General features: G+C 35.7%; 1 protein-coding gene across 1 annotated transcript in view; it reads right to left on the bottom strand.

Moving 5' to 3' along the window:
* The window catches only part of CFAP44 (cilia and flagella associated protein 44), a 134,092-nt gene that overhangs the window by 16,773 nt on the left and 96,108 nt on the right, over window positions 1–21,211 (bottom strand). The window contains exons 25-28 of the mRNA XM_079922398.1: window positions 14,800–14,977; window positions 11,741–12,241; window positions 5,476–5,679; window positions 4,319–4,514 (exon numbers count right to left, since the gene is read on the bottom strand). Coding sequence (XP_079778524.1) covers window positions 4,319–4,514; window positions 5,476–5,679; window positions 11,741–12,241; window positions 14,800–14,977 — 1,079 coding nt within the window. The remainder of the gene's footprint in view (window positions 1–4,318; window positions 4,515–5,475; window positions 5,680–11,740; window positions 12,242–14,799; window positions 14,978–21,211) is intronic.

Genomic DNA, 21,211 nt, shown 5'->3' with positions numbered 1-21,211 from the left:
GGATGAAAAACATTATTTGACCATACGCTGTCTATCACAAATTCATTTCTAATATAATCATATAGTCAAGTTGAAATTAAAAGGAGGGGAAAGGCATATTATGCAACTATTTTAATCAAAGCAAAGCAAGACTGGCTATACTAATATAAGATAAATAGACTTCAGAGCAAAGAAAATTACCCAAGACAGAAAAAGACCTTATATAATGATAAAAGTGTCAATCCATCAAGAAGACATAGCAATATTAAATGTGTATTCATAGAACAACAGAGCTGCAAAATATGTGAAGCAAAAACTGACAAAAATGAAAGGAGAAATAGACAAATCCATGATTATATTTGGAGACTTCAACACCCCCTCCCTCAACATTTGATGCAAAAACTATACAGAAAATCAGCAAGGATACAGAAGACCTGAACAGTATCATCAATCAGTAGAATCTAACTAACAGTAATAAAACACTTCACACAAAACAGCACAATATACATTCTTTGCAAGTGCCCACAGAACATACACCAAGATTGACCGTATGTCAGACCATAAAACAAATCTCAACAAATATAAAAGAACTGAAATCATACAAAGTGTGTTCTCTGACCACAATGGAATCAAACTAGAACTCAATAACAGAAAGATAACAGGAAAATCTCAAAACACTTGGACCTACACAACACACTTGTATATAATTGATGGGACCCAGAAGTCACAATGTAAATTTTAAAACTACATTGACCTGAATGGAAATGAAAATGCACTTGAAAATTTGTGGAATACAGCTAAAGCAGTGCTGAGAGAGAAATTATAGTACTAAACTAGAAAAGAGGAAAAATTCTCAAGTCAATGATTTAAGCTCCCACCTCAAAACCTAAAAACAGGAGTACAAAATGAACCCAAAGCAAGCTGAAGGAAGCTAATAGTAAAGATAATAACAGAAATCAATAAAATTGAAAGCAGAAAAATAATAGAGAAAATCACTTATACAAAGAGCTGATTTGTTCTCAAAAAGATCAACTGAATTGACAAACCTCTAGCAAGACTGAAAAAAAAATAGGAAGATAAGAAACAACTTACCAATATCGAGAATGCAACAGGTGATATTACTACAGTCGCTGCAGATATTAAAAGGATAACAAGGAAATACAATGAACATCTCTATGTACATAAATTTGCTAACTTAGGTGAAATAGACCAATTCCACAAAAAATACAAATTACTACAACTCACCCAATATAAAATAGATAATTTGAATAGTTCTGTAACTATTAAGAACATTGAAATTCTAATTTTAAAACTACCTTGAAGATATCCATTGGCCCAAATAGTTTCACTGGAGAACTTTACCAAACATTTATAAAGAATTGCCATAAATTCTTTACAATATCTTCCAGAAAAATCAAAAAGGAGAGAAGACTTCCCAATTCACATTCTGAAGCTATTATTCTCCTGATACTAAAAACAGATATAGTACAAAAACAGTACAATGATCCTCATGAATATAGACATAAAATTTCTTAACAAAATATTAGCAAGTAGAATTCAGCAATATATAAAAAGAATTTTACATCACACCAAGGGAGATTTATTTCAGAAATGCTAGTCTGATCTGGTAATCAGTAATCAGCCAATATAATCCACCATCTTAACGGGCTAAAGAAAAAAAAAATCACATAATTGTCAATACAGTAAAGCAACTGATAAAAATTCAACACCCATTCGTGATAAAAATTCATGAAAAATAGGGAGAGAGGAGAACTTCCTGAACTTGATAAAGACTATGAAACACAGGTGTTTCTTAATGGTACAGGTAGCAGACTTAATGGTGAAAGATTGAATGCTTTCCCCCTAAAATTGGACTAAGGCAAGGATGTCAGCTCTGAGCACTCTATTTCAAGACAGTACTGGATGTTCTAACCAGTGCAATAAGGCAATAAAAGGTAATTGGCATACCGACCAGAAATAAATAAAACTGGCCCTTTTTACAGATAGAAATTCCCAAGGAATCAATCAAAAACCCCTAAAACTAATAAGCAAGGTTATAAGATATAAGATAAACATCTAAAAAGCAATTATATTTCTATATACTAGTATGAATATGTGGACACCAAGATTAAAAGCAATATACCTTTTAAAATTACTCAAAAAAAAGGGAAATACTTTGGTGTAAATCTAACAAAACATGAACTTGAATTGTATGTTGAAAACACAATGCTGATGACAAATCAAAGCTTTACATAAATACATACTATGTTCATGCACTGGAAGACTCAACACAGTAAAGATGCAAATTCTCCCCAGATTGATATAGAAGTTTAACACAATTGCTATCAAAATTCCAACAAGATTTTTTGTAGTTTGAGAAAAAAAATTCTAAAATATGGAAATATATTAAGAGCTGGAATAGCTAAAACAATTTTGAAAAAGAATAATAAACTGGGAGAAATTAGTCTACCCGATTTCAGAACTCAATAGCTACTACAATCAAGACTATAGTATTGGTGGAGAGATAGCCACATAAATCAATAGAAGAGAATAGAAAACCCAGATATAGAACCACACAAATAGGCCCAAATGATTTTTGACAAAGATCAAAAGCAATTCAATGGAAGAGAGACAGCCTTTTCAACAAATGGTGCTAGAACAATTGGAGATTCCTAGGAGAAAAGAAAACATTGACCAAAGTCTCACACCTTATACAAAAATTAACTCCAAATGGATCACGGACTTAAATGTAAAATGATAAAACTTTTAGAAAAAAATAGGAGAAAATCTTTAGGACCTAGGGCTAGGCAAAGAGTTCTAGACTTGACACCATAACAAGATCCAAAAAGGGAAAAACTCAAGATATACAAACAGCTCATACAACTCAACAACAAAAAATAACCCAATCAAAAAATGGGCAGAAGACCTAAATAGACATTTCTCCAAAGAAGAAATACAATAGGCACATGAAAAGATGCTCAACATCACTAATTATTAGAGAAATGCAAATCAAAACTACAATGAGGTATCACCTCATACCAGTCAGAATGGCCATCATTAAAACTATATAAATAACAAATGCTGGAGAGGGTGTGGAGAAAAAGGAACTCTCTTACACTCTTGGTGAGAATGTAAGTTGGTACAGCCACTATGGGAATAGTATGGAGGTTCCTCAGAAAACTAAAAATAGAATTACCATATGATCCGGCAATCCCACTCCTGGGCATATATTCAGACAAAACTCTAATCCAGAAAGATACATGCACCCCTATGTTCATAGCAGCACTATTCACAATAGCCAAGACATGGAAACAACCTAAATGTCCATCAACAGATGAATGGAATAAGGAGATGTGGTACATATATACAATGGAATACTACTCAGCCATAAAAAAGAACAAAATAATGCCATCTGCAGCAACATGGATGCAACTAGAGATGATCATACTAAGTGAACTCAGAAAGAGAAAGACAAATACCATATGCTATCACTTACATGTGGAATATAAAATATGACACAAATGAACCTACCTACAAAACAGACTCACAGACATAGAGAACAGCCTTGTAGTTGCCAAGAGGGAGGGGGATGGGGGCAAGATGGAGTGGGAGGTTGGGGTTAGCAGATGTAAGCTATTATATATGGAACGGATAAACAACAAGGTCCTACTGTATAGCACAGGGAATGATATTCAGTATCCTATGATAAACCATAATGGAAAAGAATATTAAAAAAGTGTATATATGTGTATAACTGAGTCACTTAGCTGTACAGCAGAAATTAACACAACATTGTAAATCAATTATACTTCAATTTAAAAGAAGAAAAAAAATTTTAAGGGAAAAATTGACAAATTGGACACTGACAAAATTCAAAACTATTGCTCTGCAAACTCTGTTAAGGGAATGAAAAGACAAGCTATAGACCAGGAGAAAATATTTGCAAACCACATATCTGACAAAGGACTAGTAGGTGTAATATGTAAAGAACTCTCAAAACTCAACAGTACCAAAGCAAACAATCCTATTCAAACATGGGCAAAAGACATGAAGAGACATTTTACCAAAGATATACAGGTGGCAAATAAACATATGAAAAGATGTGCTTGTTAAATTAAACTATCCTATGATATCTTATACCAGATACACACACACACACACACACACAATCCAGATGGTCAGAGATCTAAAGGTTTATATGCTCTCATCTGTAACCCCATAGTGCCTCTACATTGTCTATGTTGTAGTGAAATAAAAGGGTGTACTATTTCCCTTAGTTATTTCTCTATTTCATGCTAATGAGAAAAAAATAGGATCATATGTAAAAAGAAATACAAACCAGCATCTCCTTCAACCTTCTTTTTCTTCACCCGCTTAATCCTCTTCTTTAGTACCTTCATGAGAAAGTTAGCAAATTTATTGTTTTCTCCAAGGGCTGCTTGGAAACCAGCATAGAGTGCCTTTTCTTGGTCCTGGATCTTGGCGACTTCATTCTTTTTCTCTTCCATCTCTTTAAGAGTTTCATTTATTTTCCACTAAACGAACAAAAAATAAGAACAAATGATCAATATTTCTGATAAACCAGGTTCAGAGAACAATGTACATTACAATGTAAGGTTACAGCCTACAAACATTTTTTAAGCTTCTTAATAGAAGTTTACATTTCTGATGTTTCTGAATGCAGAGTCATTCATTTATTTGATTAAAATTTTATAATTCTTTTGTAAAAATCAGTTAAGTTCAGAATCAGATAAGATCGATTCTTTGACGTTTAACTTCCTCAAGAAATTAAATTAGGTAAATTGAAATTTTTACTGATATGTGGATATCAGCTAGTATTCTTCCATGTGTGGTCTCAAAAAAGTTTTTTTTCATATCAATACAAGATAACTAAAACAAAAGGCACATCTGCTCTTAGTGAAACTGATATACCTAAAAATTGACATCACTATTGAGTATGTATTATCTAATACAATCCTTCTTCTTTTAAGACAAAGATAGATGGTCTAATTAATCTCTTTAAATTTAACATGTATGTAACAAATAAACTTAATTTCATGTGCTATTCAATTATTTATTACTCTAAAACTGGCTATAATATTTAAGAAATTTACCAGCTTCTTTCCCAAGTATGTTCATTCATAAGGATAATATATAATCAAAACTCAACTTCACATGATAGCTACTGACAACAAAAACAGACTTTTAATTAGGTAAACTAAACATAAGGGTCACTTTTGAAAAATTTATTCTCCTACCTTACAAAATATCAGATCAAATTCATTAAAAAGTATGATTCACTCCTCCCTGAGCACGGCTACCAAAAACAGAGAGCAAACAGGAATAACGGGGAAAAGGAGGAGGAAGAGAAGACAAGAAAGAGATGTGGACTAGAACAAGTGGGGAAATTAAGTTGAGAAGAAGAAAGAAAAGAAGAATCAAGTCCCCTCCATAACTAAGGCTGTAGCCAGCTAGCACTCTTCTGCCCATTCATACTTGCATGTCCTGTTCCTCTTTGTCTAATGAATTAACACGCTCTTGAAGTATGTTCTCCTGTTTCTCAAAATTCTTCAGGAGAAGCATTTCTTGAAATAATGTGACATGGTGCAGGTCAGATAATTTCATCTGAGTATCTAGTTTCAGTTTCCGATGTCTCAGGAGACGGAGTTCTGCATCAAAAGTGACAATCAGTTCTTTGATCTGAGGTGGAAGAAGATTTGAGGGTATGTTAGAAGTTTAAAACAGGTACATGCATTTTTAAAACTATCCAACAATACTGATTTGTTTGGGTAAAAGCATTTTCTTATTATGCCCTTATTATGGATGGAGAATTACAAGGGTGGGTGGGTGGGGCACATGGGTGTGTATACAGTCTCATAATTTAATTTACGTACATTTAATACCATTGATGAACTGGTTTATTAAGTGGTAGGTATTCTGTAACTGCAGTCCTTCGAGCTGTTTCTTCACCATTGATTAAGCCATTGATCAGGAATGTCCTTGGGGCTTCCCTGGTGGCGCACTGGTTGGGAGTCCGCCTGCCGATGCAGGGGACACGGGTTCGTGCCCCGGTCCAGGAAGATCCCACATGCCGCGGAGCGGCTGGGCCCATGAGCCATGGCCGTTGAGCCTGCGCGTCCGGAGCCTATGCTCCGCAAAGGGAGAGGCCACAACAGTGAGAGGCCCGTGTACCACCAAAAAAAAAAAAAAAAAAAAAAAAAGAATGTCCTTCTTGCTGGTTTAAATCAGAGACTGTGAGCTCTTTGTGGGTAGTATTGTGTCTGTCTCCACTCTATTCCCATGGTATCTCTACACTGCCCTTCACACAGTAAGTACTAAAATAATATTTTCCTCACCTTCTTATTTTGAAAAGTTTCAAATCTACAGAACAGTAAATATTTTTAAACAGATAAATATAATTGTGGAGCCACAAGAAACCTGTACAATCTTCTTGGTTTATTTACAGATGAAGAAATTGAGACTAAAAGTGACTTCCCTGAGATCAAATTTGTTACAGAGCTTGGATAAGAACCCAAATATCGGGCTTCCCTGGTGGCGCAGTGGTTGAGAATCTGCCTGCCAATGCAGGGGACACGGGTTCGAGCCCTGGTCTGGGAAGATCCCACATGCCGCGGAGCAACTAGGCCCGTGAGCCACAACTACTGAGCCTGCGCTTCTGGAGCCTGTGCTCTGCAACAAGAGAGGCCGCGATAGTGAGTGGCCCCCACTTGCCGCAACTAGAGAAAGCCCTCGCACAGAAATGAAGACCCAACATAGACAAAAATTAAAACAAAAAAAATAATAAAAAAATAAAAAAAGAACCCAAACATCTCATGTCCTGGTCTAGACTTTATTCCACTGCAATTTCAAATGATTTTAAATCCTCAGTTTTACTTTGATTTTGACACAGCGTCTCCCTTGCCCCATCCCAAAGGAGATGAAGAGATCAACAGAGAGCCCAAAGAGCTGATTCTCCCAATGAAACTAGTACACCAGGAAAAAGACAAACCATTCCATGTTTTTCATTAGGCTGTACTTGAATGGGGAGCCTCGACTATCAAATGCCTATAATGAGTGAGGGCTCAGCCTGGGGCTGAGAAAGAGGAAGATATCTGTGGGTTTGGGTCTGTGAAACTGCTGGAGAATTTCAGAGAGCTAAAAAGCAAAAACAAAAAACACAACAAACCAAGGAGAAGAAAAATTAAATTTTTAATGTATGACTGTAGACTAAGTGGGTTCCAGTTTAATGCTTGTTCAACAAATTTGAATTATTTTTAAATTTCTTTGGAGGAAGCACTATGTTTTCTTCAGTGCAACACCATTCTGCAACTATACCACATACGTGTCCAAGGTTGTAAGGGTTATGCCTGTTTTATTCTCACTACCCCTCATAGCCTGTAAGCTGTATAGGATAGAGAATGTGTATGACTTGACAATTGTTTCATCCCTACTACCTAGCTAGCACTGTTTCTGCACATAGAATGTCCAATAAATATTTGTTAAATTAATAATTAAAATTAAATCAATTAAAACTTTTTACTGAATATCTACTATATGTCTGGCATTGTCCTAGACACTTCAGGGGAATCCTAGAGTTGTATCTAATGAAACAGAGACTAAAAAAAAAAATAGAAAAAAATCAATGAAACTAAAGCTGGTTCTTTGAAAAGACAAACAAAATTGATAAACCTTTATCCAAACTCACCAAGAAAAAAGGCAGAGGACCCAAATGAATAAAATCAGAAATGAAAAAGGGAAGTTAAAACTGACACCACAGAAATACAAAAGGTCATAGGAGACTACTACTAACAGCTATATAACAACAAAATGGACAATCCAGAAGAAATGGACAAATTCTTAGAAATGTACAATCTCCCAAAACGAAACCAGGAAGAAATAGAAAATTGAACAGACCAATTACCAGTACTGAAATTGAATCAGTGATTTTAAAAACTCCCAACAAACAAAAGTCCAGGACCAGAGAGCTTCACAGATGAATTCTACCAAACATTTAGAGAAGTGTTAACAGCTATCCTTCTAAAACTATTCCCAAAAAATTGCAGAGGAAGGAACACTTCCAAACTCATTCTATGAGTCCAGTATCACCCTGATACCAAAACCAGGCAAAGATATCACACAAAAAAGAATATCACAGGCCAATGTCACTGATGAACATACATGCAAAAGTCCTTAACAAAATATTAGCAAACTGATTCCAGCAATACATTAAATAATCATACAGTATGATCAAGTGCGATTTATTCCAAGGATGCAAGGATAATTCAATATCCACAAATCAATGTGATACACCACATTAACACATTGAAAAATAAAAAACATATGATTATCTCAATAGATGCAGAAAAACTTTTGACAGAATTCAACATCCATTTACGATAAAAACTCTCCAGAAAGTGAGCATAGAGGGAACATACCTCAACATAATAAAGGCCATATATGACAAACCCATAGCTAACACATTATTGACTGGGGGATCTTTGCAGAAACTAATGCCTGTGGCCATACTATGCCTCTGGCCAAAAATGTGTTAAAGGTGAAAAGCTAAAAGCATTTCCTCTAAGATCAGGAAGAGGACAAGGATGCCCACTCTTGCCACTTTTATTTAACATAGTATTGGAAGTCCTACCCACAGCAATCAGACAAGAAAAAGAAATAAAAGGAATCCAAATTGGAAAAGAAGAAGCAAAACTGTCCTTGTTTGCAGATGACATGATACTATGCATAGAAAATCCTAAAGACACCACCAGAAAACTACTAGAGCTCATCAATGAATTTAGTAAAGTTGCAGGTTACAAAATTAATATACAGAAATCTGTTTCATTTCTATACACTAACAAGGAACTAGCAGAAAGAGAAATTAAGGAAACAATCCCATTTACCATCACATCAAAAAGAATAAAATACCTAGAAATAAATCTACCTAGGGAGGTAAAAGACCTATACTCGGAAAACTATAAGAAACTGATAAAAGAAATTGAAGATCACACAAACAGATGGGAAGATATACTGTGTTCTTGGATTGGAAGAATCAATATTGTTAATATTACCATACTACCCAAGGCAATCTATAGATTCAATGCAATCCCTATCAAAATACCAATAGCATTTTTCACAGAACTAGAACAAAAAAATTTTTGTGTGAAAACACTAAAGACCTCAAATAGCCAAAATAATCTCAAGTAAGAAAAGTGGAGCTGGAGGAATTATGCTTCTTGACTTCAAGACCATACTACAAAGCTACAATGATCAAAACAGTATGATACTGACACAAAAACAGACACATCAATCAGTGAAACAGAATAGAGAGCCCAGAAATAAACTCATGCACCTATGGTCAATTAATCTATGACAAAGGAGGCAAAAATATACAATGGAGAAAAGACAGCCCCTTCAATAAGTGGTTCTGGGAAAACAGGACAGCTACATGTAAAAGCATAAACTTAGAACATCCTCTAACACCATACACAAAAATAAACTCAAAATGGATTAAAGACCTAAATTTAAGGCTGGGAAACCATAAAATTCCTGGAGGAAAACATAAGCAGAACATTCTTTGACATAAATCATAGCAATTTTTTTTTGGATCTGTCTCCTAAAGCAAACAAAAGCAAAAATAAACAAATGGGACCTAATTAAACTTAAAAGTTTTCAGACAGCAAAGGGAATCATCAACAAAATGAAAAGACAATCTACTGAATGGAAGAAAATATTGGCAAGTGATACGACGGACAAGGGGTTAATATCCAACATATATAAACAGCTCATACAATTCAACATCAACAAACAAACAAACAATCTGATTAAAAAATGGGCAGAAGACCTGAATAGACATTTTTCCAAAGAAGAAACGCAGGTGGCCAAAAGGAACATGAAAAGATGCTCAACATAGCCAATCATTAGGGAAATGCAAATCAAAACCACAATGAGATAATCACCTCACACCTGTCAGAATGGCTATCATTAAAACACACACACACAAATAAAAAATTTTGGCAAGAATGTGGAGAAAAGGGAACACTCACACACTGTTGTTGGGAATGTAAATTGGTGTAGCTCTGTGGAAAACAGTAGGGAGGCTTCTCAAAAAACTGAAAATAGAACTACCTTATGACCCAGCAATTCCACTCCTGGGTATATATCCAAAAAAACCAAAAACACTAATTCAAAAAGATATGTGCACCCCAATGTTCATAGCAGCATTATTTACAAGATATTGTGAAGATATGGAAGCAACCTAGGTGTCCATCAACAGATGAATGGAAAAATATGTGGTACATATATACAATGGAATATTACTCAGCCATAAAAAAGAATGAAAATTTGCTATTTGCAACAACATGGATGGACCTGGGGGATATTTTGGGTAGTGAAGTAAGTCATCCAGGTTAAGACAAATATCATATGTTAGCAGTTATATGTGGAATCTAAAAAAAAATAAAACTAGTGAATATAACAAAAAGCAAGAGACTCACAGATATAGAGAACAAACTAGTGGTTACCAGTGGGAAGAGGGAAGGAGGGAGGAACAATATAAGGGTAGGGGATTAACAGGTACAAACTATTATGTATAAAATAAGCTGCAATGAACTAACACACCATTGTAAAGCAATTATACTCCAATAAAGATGTTAAAAAAAATAAGCTACAATGATATATTGTACAACACAGCATATTTTATAATAACTACAAATGGAGTATAACCTTTAAAAATTGTAGATCACTATATTATACACATGTAACTTGTAATATTATACATCAACTATACTTCAATTAAAAATTGTATAATTTGTAAGACAAAACTAACACATATAAAACAGCAAGAAAAATAAGTACAAAACCTAAGATGCTGATTATAAGTGCAAATGGAGTTTAGAAGAAAGGAGAGTATGTAGTGTGGGCAGAAGATTCTGGAGAGGGTTTGGAAGTGAGCTGAGTTTTGAATGACGACAACTTTGGAAGAAGTCATTGTAGGTAGAAGGAAATAGCAAAGAAAAAAGCACAGATATGAAACTCAGAAGTGGGGTGGTAAGTATGGAGAAACAGAAAGAGTGAGAAAACAGCACTGGAAGAAGTAGAGATAATGGGTGAAGAATAAGTTTGGGGAGTAATAGGTGCTGCTTTCAGACACACTGAGGAAGGGGACTCTATACGGCTGGCAGGAGGGAACTTCCATCCAGGAAAGGACCTTTTCCTTCCATATTCAGAGCACCTCCTGCACACAACTGGCCCCAGCCTGGTCCTGATTTTCTTACAAATAAAAATATTTGCCATTCCAGCTCCAGAACAATTCTGAAGCTAGTCATTACCGTGAACACTCTCACTAAAGGGGCAAATCACACATTAGAGAAAGAGCAGGGGGTGAAAAGCAGAGGGTGCCCCATTTTCACCGGAAGGTTTTTAGTTATGCTCCATCCATCATCTGAAGGCTGCTTTATCACTTCTCCTTTACCATGACTTCAGTTAGATACCAATTAACATGGATTTGCCCTTAATTCTTAGCTTTCCAAAAAGAAAAAAGTTGAAAAGCTCCAAAGTTCTGAGCAGAACACAATGATTTTCAGAAGACCAGGGATGGGGAGAAAGCCAAGCCATCAGTGAGTTGTGGGCTGGTCAGGGTTTGGGGAAGATTAAGGTAGAGAAATTAAAAATAATTTTAATTATTTTTAATTAAATTATAATTCAATTTTAATTATCCTGCTCTTCTCTCCTTCAGCTTTAAATAAGCAGTCTCATTTCTTACCCTGTTGATCAAATACTGTTGCATGTACAAGTGTTTAATCTCATCCCTCTTCATAATCTCCAGCTCCACTTCAGTTGGATCTGTTCTTTCAAATTCCATGAACTTTGGAATATCTAGATTGAATACTGTTGCTTTTGATGATCTAGACAATGAATCACTTGTCGTCAAATCCCCATCCTTTCCAGAAGAGAGTCTGAGGAAGCTTCCAGCTGAGCCTGCAGACGCTGCCTTTTCCACTCGAGGGGCCGTTTCAGCCTGATTTTTCATCTGCTGCCGCTTAAAAGCTAGGAGGGTTTCCTCATCATACTGAAATCTCTTTTCTGGAACTTCTTCTGGGTATATCTGAGGGATTTGGGGAATGGGGATGTGCTTGGATACGTGAAGAGTCGACTGAATGTTCTTCAGTTCTTGCACCAGGCACTGTATTTCCTCGATGACAGCCACTTTAAGGTCTCGAAGAGAGACAATGCACTTGTTCATGTGCATTTTCTTTGCATAGGCCTGATAAAAAGAACAGGAAGAAAGCAAAATGACAACCTGCTCACAAAGGGCAGCTTGAAATACAATTTGCTTTTGTCCCTTGACTGGAATGCCTAGCAAAAATTCAAGATAAAAATGTATCTGATCATTCCTGTTCGCTACTAAGTTATTTTCTCTAGTTTTTAGGCTTTTCCCCATTTCACCTCTCCATAAGGGGAAGACGGTCTGGATGTGACCTCTGGTGTCCCCCAGCTGGCTTCTAGGGCTGAGTTCCCCCATCCTCCTTCCACCACTCAATGGAAGTCCTTCCTGAGCCCTGTACTCAGCCAGATCCCAGGGAAGGGAAGGCCATTCTTTGGTCAGGAGCACACAGTAACCGTCCTTCCCTGATGAAAACTCAAATCCTATTGGCTTAGACTCACTTAGGGTTGCCCACCTCGGGCCACTTTAGCCTGTTGTCGTTCTGTATTTTGGCCACATTCTTTCTGTTACTCCTTGTGCAGGCAAGGTCACGATCCTGAATTCCAGTACCACGTCACACTGAGAGGTTCCTGGACTTTTCCTTGGTTCCTTCTCCACTCATCCGAGCCCAGCTATGCCCCTGCCTCCAGTCACAGGTGCCAAACAGGCCCACTGCTCCCTCACTGCCAGCTCTCTCCCCAGGCTGTGTTTCCTAAATGCCCTGACCAGAGCCTCCAGTCACATGCAACCCTGCTCCTGGTGTGCAGTTAGGCAACTAGATGGCCCAAAGGCTGTTAAGAGTAACTTTGCATAAATATAGAGGTTAAGAAAAATAAAAGATCGAAAGGCTTTTCTTCAAGTCGTCTTACAAAACTTACCTGTATATTTACTATCTACTGTAACAAAATAGAGGAGATGTTTTACATACTTAAGAACAAATCTTTAAAGCATTAGGGTTTAAACTCAAAATCCAGCCCTTGGGTGAGTGAGGGACCACTTCTGAAGTACCTGGAGGACCGAGAATTAAGTGGAGAACAAACCCAAACCAGCCTGGTGGCTGTAAGGCCTACCTCTTTTAGGAGCCCAATTTACATACCAAGCCTCTCTTTCTAATTTTCCAAATACCACACACCTAAACACTAGCCATGGATGGGGGAGGTGGGGGAGGAGGCGGTGGGGGGGGGGAAATGTATAATACACAACTTCTAAAATGCTTGATACTTTTCAGTGACTTTGAACTTAACCATGATAAGAATGACTGTTTATTGACTTTGACCATTACTTTAACCCTATGAAGAAGACTAGACATGTCTTGTCTTACCGTTGTTCATTGGTAGTAATACCTTTTTTTTTTTAAACAGACAATACAACTGAGGCTTAGGGAGAGTTACATGACTAGCCAAGTTCATATAACTATTAAGTGGCAGAGATTGGAACGGAACTCTGATCTTCTGACCGGTAGAATTGTGTGCTCTGCATTATTTAATGCTGTCATTTTAATAAAATAGATTTCAGTGCAATGCAGTTCCATTCAAGACATCACACCTGTCCATCACCTCTACCTGGACTATGAAACTTCAGGTGGGATGACTGGCAAATTGTGATCAAAAGAACATTTGTCTGTGACAACGGATGAAACATGATAGTTGAAACAAGAATTGCCTTAGACAAACAGATAGAAAAACAATCCAAACGGTCACTAATAAAATGTTCAAAATGTCCATTTGATCAGAAAGTTATAGGTATGAGCTATGAAAACTGACGTGTGGCTATGAATCGCCATACCAGGATCTCTGGAGTGCTGGCATGTACAGCATCTTTAGTGAAACAGAAAAAGACACTCCTTCCTCAAGACACTTTACACTTCCATTTGTCAGAAAATTATAAAATATTCAAACATGCTCTATCTGTGGTATGATTGGCACTCTTTTCAATGTGATGCCTTGAAATGGGCAACCTGCACAGCCATACTAGGTGGCCATATACAAAATTCTCCTCAAAATGGTAACTCAGATGCCTTCTGAGCCTCTAAGTGTGAAAAGTCACTTGTCAATTCAAAGCAAGGAATTACTATGACAGGGAGAGGAAACTTTAGGATGAAAACAGGTATGAGAAATCAGGATGATTAGAAGCAGTTTGGGGAAATGCAGAGAGAATCAAAAAGGAATATATTAACTGCTCAGTATTGTGTCACCTACAAAAGTTTGGAAGTCCTTCAAACAAAGGCTAAATACAGTGGTCTATTTTCCTAAGTCTTGGTGGTCCACAGCAGCCAAAAACAATAGCCAACAAGGATGTGTTTGAATTTCAGAGATTCAAAGTTCATAAAATATAATGCCTTCACTCATGAAACTGGTATTGAACCAAGTAATTAATTTGAAGGCTGGTTCTGCCATGTTAACTAAATAGTCATGAATAAATCTCTTATCTTTGGGACTCAATTTCCTCATTTGTAAAAAGGGGCATTATTCTAGATAATCATGAAGCCCTTTTCCAATTCTAAATTTCTATGACTATATATCTTTATGGACCAGCTAACAAAATGGGTGGTTTCAGCAGAATTCAATTAAAAAATCCAGGGTGTGTGCCTCATTGTCATGAAAGCTACGGGTAAGTACCATAGAGTCGAGGTGTCCCAGTTCCTCTTCCTTCTTGGCAGCATTTACTCTCATGTGTTCAGGTATCTTATAGTCTGGGGCTGTCTTCAAATTGAAGTCTCCCATATACAACTGGGCCTCTTTGATGGCTTGAACATCTTTGGGATCTTCATAGTCATCACCAGGTTTACTGTTGTACCTATCAGAAAAACAGAAAACTCAGCCATAAACGTGACAATAAACTCTAATTCGTCTACTTTAGGCATATAATCAAATTTAATCATGAAGCAAAAGCATAATTCTGAGTCTGTGGTGCTGCCTTTTCCTATAGAGCCCAAGATTTTTTTTTTATGTTAATGGCTATTTTTAAAGCACCTCAAGCAAAATAATAAGTAATAAATAAAAACTAATCAACTAGATGGTGCTGAAATAATCTGAATCATTCTTAGGCTTTGGTTAACTTCAAAGTAATTTAGATCAACACTGTTATTTATTCCCTCAACAGAAATTACGCTTTGGATACAGGTTTGTTGTTTTTTGTTTAATCACTAAAATGTTAAAGTTTTTAAAAAACATAAATGACTGTCATAAAGTTTGTCATAACATTTTCAAAAAAAGGCATGTGATTCAAAATGATAGCACGAGTATATATGTATTTACCTCCCTCTCTTTTCCCACATTCCATGGAAATGGCACTGTGGGGTGTCAAAGGAAGTAAATCACTAGGAAAGCTGAGAATGGGATAGAAAACCATGAGCAAACTAGTGATAGAGATACATTTCTAGAAGACAGAAAGAAGATGAAGTTGTATTAATGGATAAACCAGACCAATGAAAACTCTAGTCCCAGATACCCGCAGGAAAATGCTATAAAAAGAATTGGATTGGGTCTTCTTGATAGAGTTCCTAGGAGGCTCCAAGCAAAGATGGAGCAGGTATGGAGCAGGGAATGGAATGCTAGACATTATTTGGTAAAATTAATTAGAGGATTGAAAAGGAATGCCTGAACCAGTTGCGCCCTCCCAGCTTTCCCACCTACACACATGCAAGGCAGTAGCAACCTTATACATAAACTAAAACTGAAGTACTAATCTCTACAGAAACTGACCTCTCTGCTTGGGAAATACTAAGGTAGCTATGTTATGGGTTGGCCCCCCCCGAGGGGATCTTCATTGGGAGACCCTAACCTACCTAATTCTTTAAAGTGAAGCCTGTCTGTCAATATGAGCATATAGCTTCAGTCAGCCCTTTAGGGGAAAGCAAACATGCGTATAGCAAAGGAAACACACGCCATCTAATGTATTAACTGACAATTGTTCATTTGTGTATAACAGCATTAAAAGGAAAGATTAATATTTTTAATGAAAGGAAAGGAAAGGAAAGGAAGGAAAGGAAGAAACAAAATACTTCTGCTCTTGCCATGTGAGAGAAACACAGCCCATAATTATCCTCATGCTACAAATAACTAGAATTGAACAAAAATATATAAAACAACTATGTTCAGACATTGAATGATAAGCAGCACAGGACTGTAATTCCTGAGAAAAGTGAAACAAAATAAGTAATCCTTACTGTCTCCTAGTTTCTGCATGGAGGAAATTACCATACTATGGAGTAGGGTTGGAATCCCAGAAATCAGATTCCACAGAGGCCAGAATAGCTAGAATTTTGTGGTAAAGACTATCAGAGCTACACAAAGAAATCTATATAGGGCTCTCTTGAGTTTTTGGCTGAGTATTAATTTGTACACTTGTAATGTGAAACACCATGAAGGTGAACAAATTCAGTAGACATTCAGAAGACATTCAGTAGAAACCCCAAAAGAGTCATGCCTTCAAAGTAGGAGAAACAGAAGATTTAGACAATATTATCAATCACCTTGTCCTCATTGACACGTATGGAACAGTACACCCAAGAATACAAGAATACACACTCTTTTTCAAGCACACATTGAACTTTAACTAAGAGACTATATGCAGGCCTATACAATTTCCAATAAATTTAAAAGAATTTAAAGCACACAGACTATTTTCTATGACCACAAAAAATTAAATTAGAAATCAAACAGAAAGATATTTTTTAAACCTCAAAATATTTGGAAACTAAACAGCATATTTTAAAATAAATCACAAGTCAAGGAAGAAATCACAAGGGATACTAGAAAATATTTTGGACTGAAGAATAATGAAAATATATCAAAACTAGTGGAATGCAGCACAGGGCTTAGAGGAAAAATTTTACTTTAAATACTTACATTAGAAGAAAAGTATAAAATCAAAGTTTACACCTTAAACTTAAACCTCAACAAGAAAGAAAAGAGTTAATTAAACCCAATTAAACTAGAATGAAGGAAATGATATAGAACAGAAATCAATGACATAGAAATCAGAATCAGACAAACAATATATTTTTTTTAATCTATAACCAAAAGCTAGTTGCTTAAAAAAATTAATAAAATTGATAAACCTCTTGCTGGAATGATCAAGAAGGAGAGAAGATACAAATCAACTATGTCAAAAATAGAAGAGGACAACACAACAGATACTACAGAAATTAAAATAATAATAAGGGAATAGTATTGTATGAACTATATTATGCCAATAAATCTGATGAAATGCACAAATTCCTTGAAAGACACAAATTACCAAAACTGACCCAAGAAGAAATGGAAGATCTGAATAGCACTGTAATAATTTAAAGTTTGAGTTTATAATTTATAACCTTCCTTCAAAGAATACTCCAGGTCCAGATGGCTTTACTGATAAATATTATCAAATATTTAAGGAAGAAATAATACCAAGCCTAAACAAAGTCTTTTAGAAAATAGAAAAGAAAAACTTCAACTCTTTTTATGAAACCACTGTTATCCTGATAATAACCCAGAGAAGACATTGCATAAAAATAAAACTAGAGAACAATATTCTTCATTAATAAGATATAAAAGTCCTTAACAAATTACTAGCAAATCAAATACAGCAAAATATTTTTTGAAAATATCAAAAGTCTATTTTATTTTTCTGTTTCATTGAGATATAATTGACATACAATATTGTATTAGTTTAAGGTATACAACATAATGATTTGATATGTGTATATACTGCAAAACATTTACCACAATGAACTTAGTTAACATCTATCACCACACACTGTTACAATTTTTTCCTTATGCTGAGAATTATTAAGATTGACTCTCTCAGCTCAAATACACAAAACAGTATTGTTAATAGTCACCATGCAGTAAGTTACATTCCCAGAACTTATTTCTTATAACTGCAAGTTTGTATTTTTGACCACTTTTACCCATTTCTCCCATCCCCACCTAACACCTCTTGCCTCTAGCAACCACCAATCTGTTCTGTTTCAATAAGGTCAGATTTTTTTAGATTCCACATACAAGTGAGATCATATAGTATTTATCTTTCTCTGTCAAACTTGTTTCACTTAGTATAATGCCCTCAAGGTCCATTTGTGTTGTCACAAATGGACTGCTTTCTTTTTTTATAGCTGAATAATATTCTGTTGTACAGTATATATGTGCCACAACTTTTTTAAATCCATTCATCCATCAGTGGAGACTTAGGTTGTTTTCCTGTCTTGGCTATTACAAATACAATGAATATGGGGGTACAGATATCTCTGAGATAATGATTTTATCTCCCTTGTATATATAACCAGGAGTGGAATTGCTGGATTATACGGTAGTTCTATTTTTAATTTTTTGAGGAATCCCCACACTGTTTTCCATAGTGGCTACACCAACTTATGTTCCCACCAACAGTGCACAAGGATTCTCTTTTCTCCACATCCTCACCAACACTTGTTATCTCTTGTCCTTTGGATGACAGACATTCTAACAGGTGTGAAATGGTATTTCATTGTGGGTTTGATTCGCATTTCCCTGATGATTAGTGATGCTGAACACTTTCACATACCTGTTGGCCATCTGTATGCCTTCTTTGGAAAAATGTCTATTCAGTTCCTCTGTCCATTTTTTTTATTTTATTTGCTATTGAGTTGTATGAGTTCTTTATACATTTTGGATATTAACTCCTTATCAGATATATGATTGCAAATATTTTCTCCCATTCCATGAGTTGCCTTTTCATTTTGTTGATGGTTTCCTTTGATGTACAGAAGCTTTTTAGTTTAATGTAGTACAGTTATTTACTTTTTGTTTTTATTGCCTTTGTTTTTGATGTTAAATCCAAAAAAAATCATTGCAAGGCTGATGTCATGGAGCTTACCACCTATTTTTTTCTAGAGTTTTATGGTTTCAGGTCTTACATTCAAGTCTTTAATCCATTTTAAGTTTTTTTGTATGGTGTGAGATAGTGGTCCAGTTTTGCCAACCCCATTTATTGAAGAGACTCTCTTTCCTCATTGTATATTCTTGGCTACTTTGTCATAAACTGACCATATATGCATGGGTTTATTTCTGAGCTATCTATTCTATTAGCCTATATATCTCTTCTTATGCCAACACCATACTATTTTGATTGCTACAGCTTTGTAATATAGTTTTGAAATCAGGGAGTGTGATACTTCCAGCTTTGATCTTCTTTCTCAAGATTGCTTTGGTTTTTTGGAGTCTTTGGTTGTTCTGTACAATATTTAGCATTTTTTTCCATTTCTGTGGAAAATGCTATTGGCATTTTGATAGGGGTTGCACTGAATCTGTAGATTGCTTTAGATACTATGGATATTTTAACAATACTATATCTTCTAGTCCATAAGCACAGAATGTCTTTCTATTTATTTGTGTCTTCTTTAATTTCTGTCTCACTGTTCTTATACTCTTTGGTGTACAGATATTTTACCCTCCTTGGTTAAATTTATTCCTTAGTATTTTATTCTTTTTGATGCAGTTGTAAATTTTATTTCTTTCTTAATTTCTCTTTCTGATAGTTCATAATTGGTGTATAGGAATGCAACTGATTTTTGTGTATTGATTTTGTATCCTGCAACTTTATTGAATTTGTTTATTAGTTCTAATGGTATTTTGGTGGAATCTTTAAGATTTTCTTTATATAATATGACATCTGCAAACAGAGATGGCTTTACTTCTTCCTTTGGATGCCTTTTATTTCTTTTCTTGCCTAACTACTCTGGCTAGAACTTTCATTCTTATGTTGAATAGAAATAACAATAGTGAGTATCCTTGTCTTGTTCCTGACCTTAGAGGGAAAGCTTTCAGCTCTTCACCACTGAGTATAATGTTAGCTGTGGGCTTGTAATATATGGCCTTTATTATGTTGAGTTATGTTCCTGCTATATCCAGTGCGCTGTGAGTTTTTATTATGAATGGATGTTGAACTTGGTCAATGCTTTTTCTGCAGCTATTGAAATATGATTTTTATCTTTTGTTAATGTGATATGTCACACTGATTTGTGGATGTTCAATCATCCTTGCATCCTTAGAATAAATCCCACTTGATCATGGTATATTATCCCTTTAATATGTTGTTGAATACAGTTTACTAAATTTGTTGAGGATTTTTGCATCTATGTTCATCAGGAATACTGATGCAAAGAAGGGTATGTGTGTGTGACAGAGAGAAAGGGAGACGGAAGCAGAGTGAGCAAGACAGAGTGAGCCAGACAGTAAAAAGAGCTAGTAAGCTTTTGAAACCTCCACAGATTAAATTTCCACTGATGCCTGAGCTTAGTGGAGCAGCTCACAGATGACTGAGTAACTACTGTCTAAAGTAAAGCTCATAGAAGAAGCAGAATTCAGTAGCTTCTCCTAAGGCAACACCAGGTTTAGGATTCTGGTCCAAGGTGGTGACATATGAGGTTCCTGAACTCACCATCTCCTACAGACACACCAAATCTACAGCTATTCATGGTATAATTACCTCTGAAAGAAGTTCAGAAACTAGCTGAATGATTCCCACACGTTGGTGAATGAAAAAATACACATATTGCAATGGATCTTGGCACACTCTCAGCCATTGGGGGCCATTAAGAACAAAGATGAATTGGATAATCACAAAGGTCTAAGAGACAATGAAGATCTCAGGCCAGCCTGAAAGATAAGGCTCATCTCCCATGAGACCAGATGACTGTACTACTGTAAACTACTGTAAAGAATCTGAAAAAAAGTTACTACACCAAGTAGGCTTAGCAACATCATCAGATTAAAGATAAATATGAGAAAAATCAATTGAGAGGAGTTCCACTTCCAGGAAATGGAATAGACCCACATTTTTCTATTTTTTCCAGCAAGCAGAAAATAAAAACCCTGGACATTATATATAAAACAAATATAAGAAGATTCTGAAAGGTGAAAAGGAGGTAGGCCACATAAAACCTTGGGACCCAAGGAAGTATATGATGGCAAGTTCTCTGGGTTTTGTTTTTGCCTTGTATATCTCAGACTTGGAGCTAAAGAAAACAGTAACTCATGTCATATGATCTGTCAATCCCACTCCTGG

The sequence above is a fragment of the Stenella coeruleoalba genome, assembly GCF_951394435.1.
Source record: "Stenella coeruleoalba genome assembly, chromosome: 5".
Lineage (NCBI taxonomy): Eukaryota > Metazoa > Chordata > Mammalia > Artiodactyla > Delphinidae > Stenella > Stenella coeruleoalba.
Note: the sequence above shows the minus strand (reverse complement) of the source record. Positions and strands in the feature narration are given on the sequence as shown.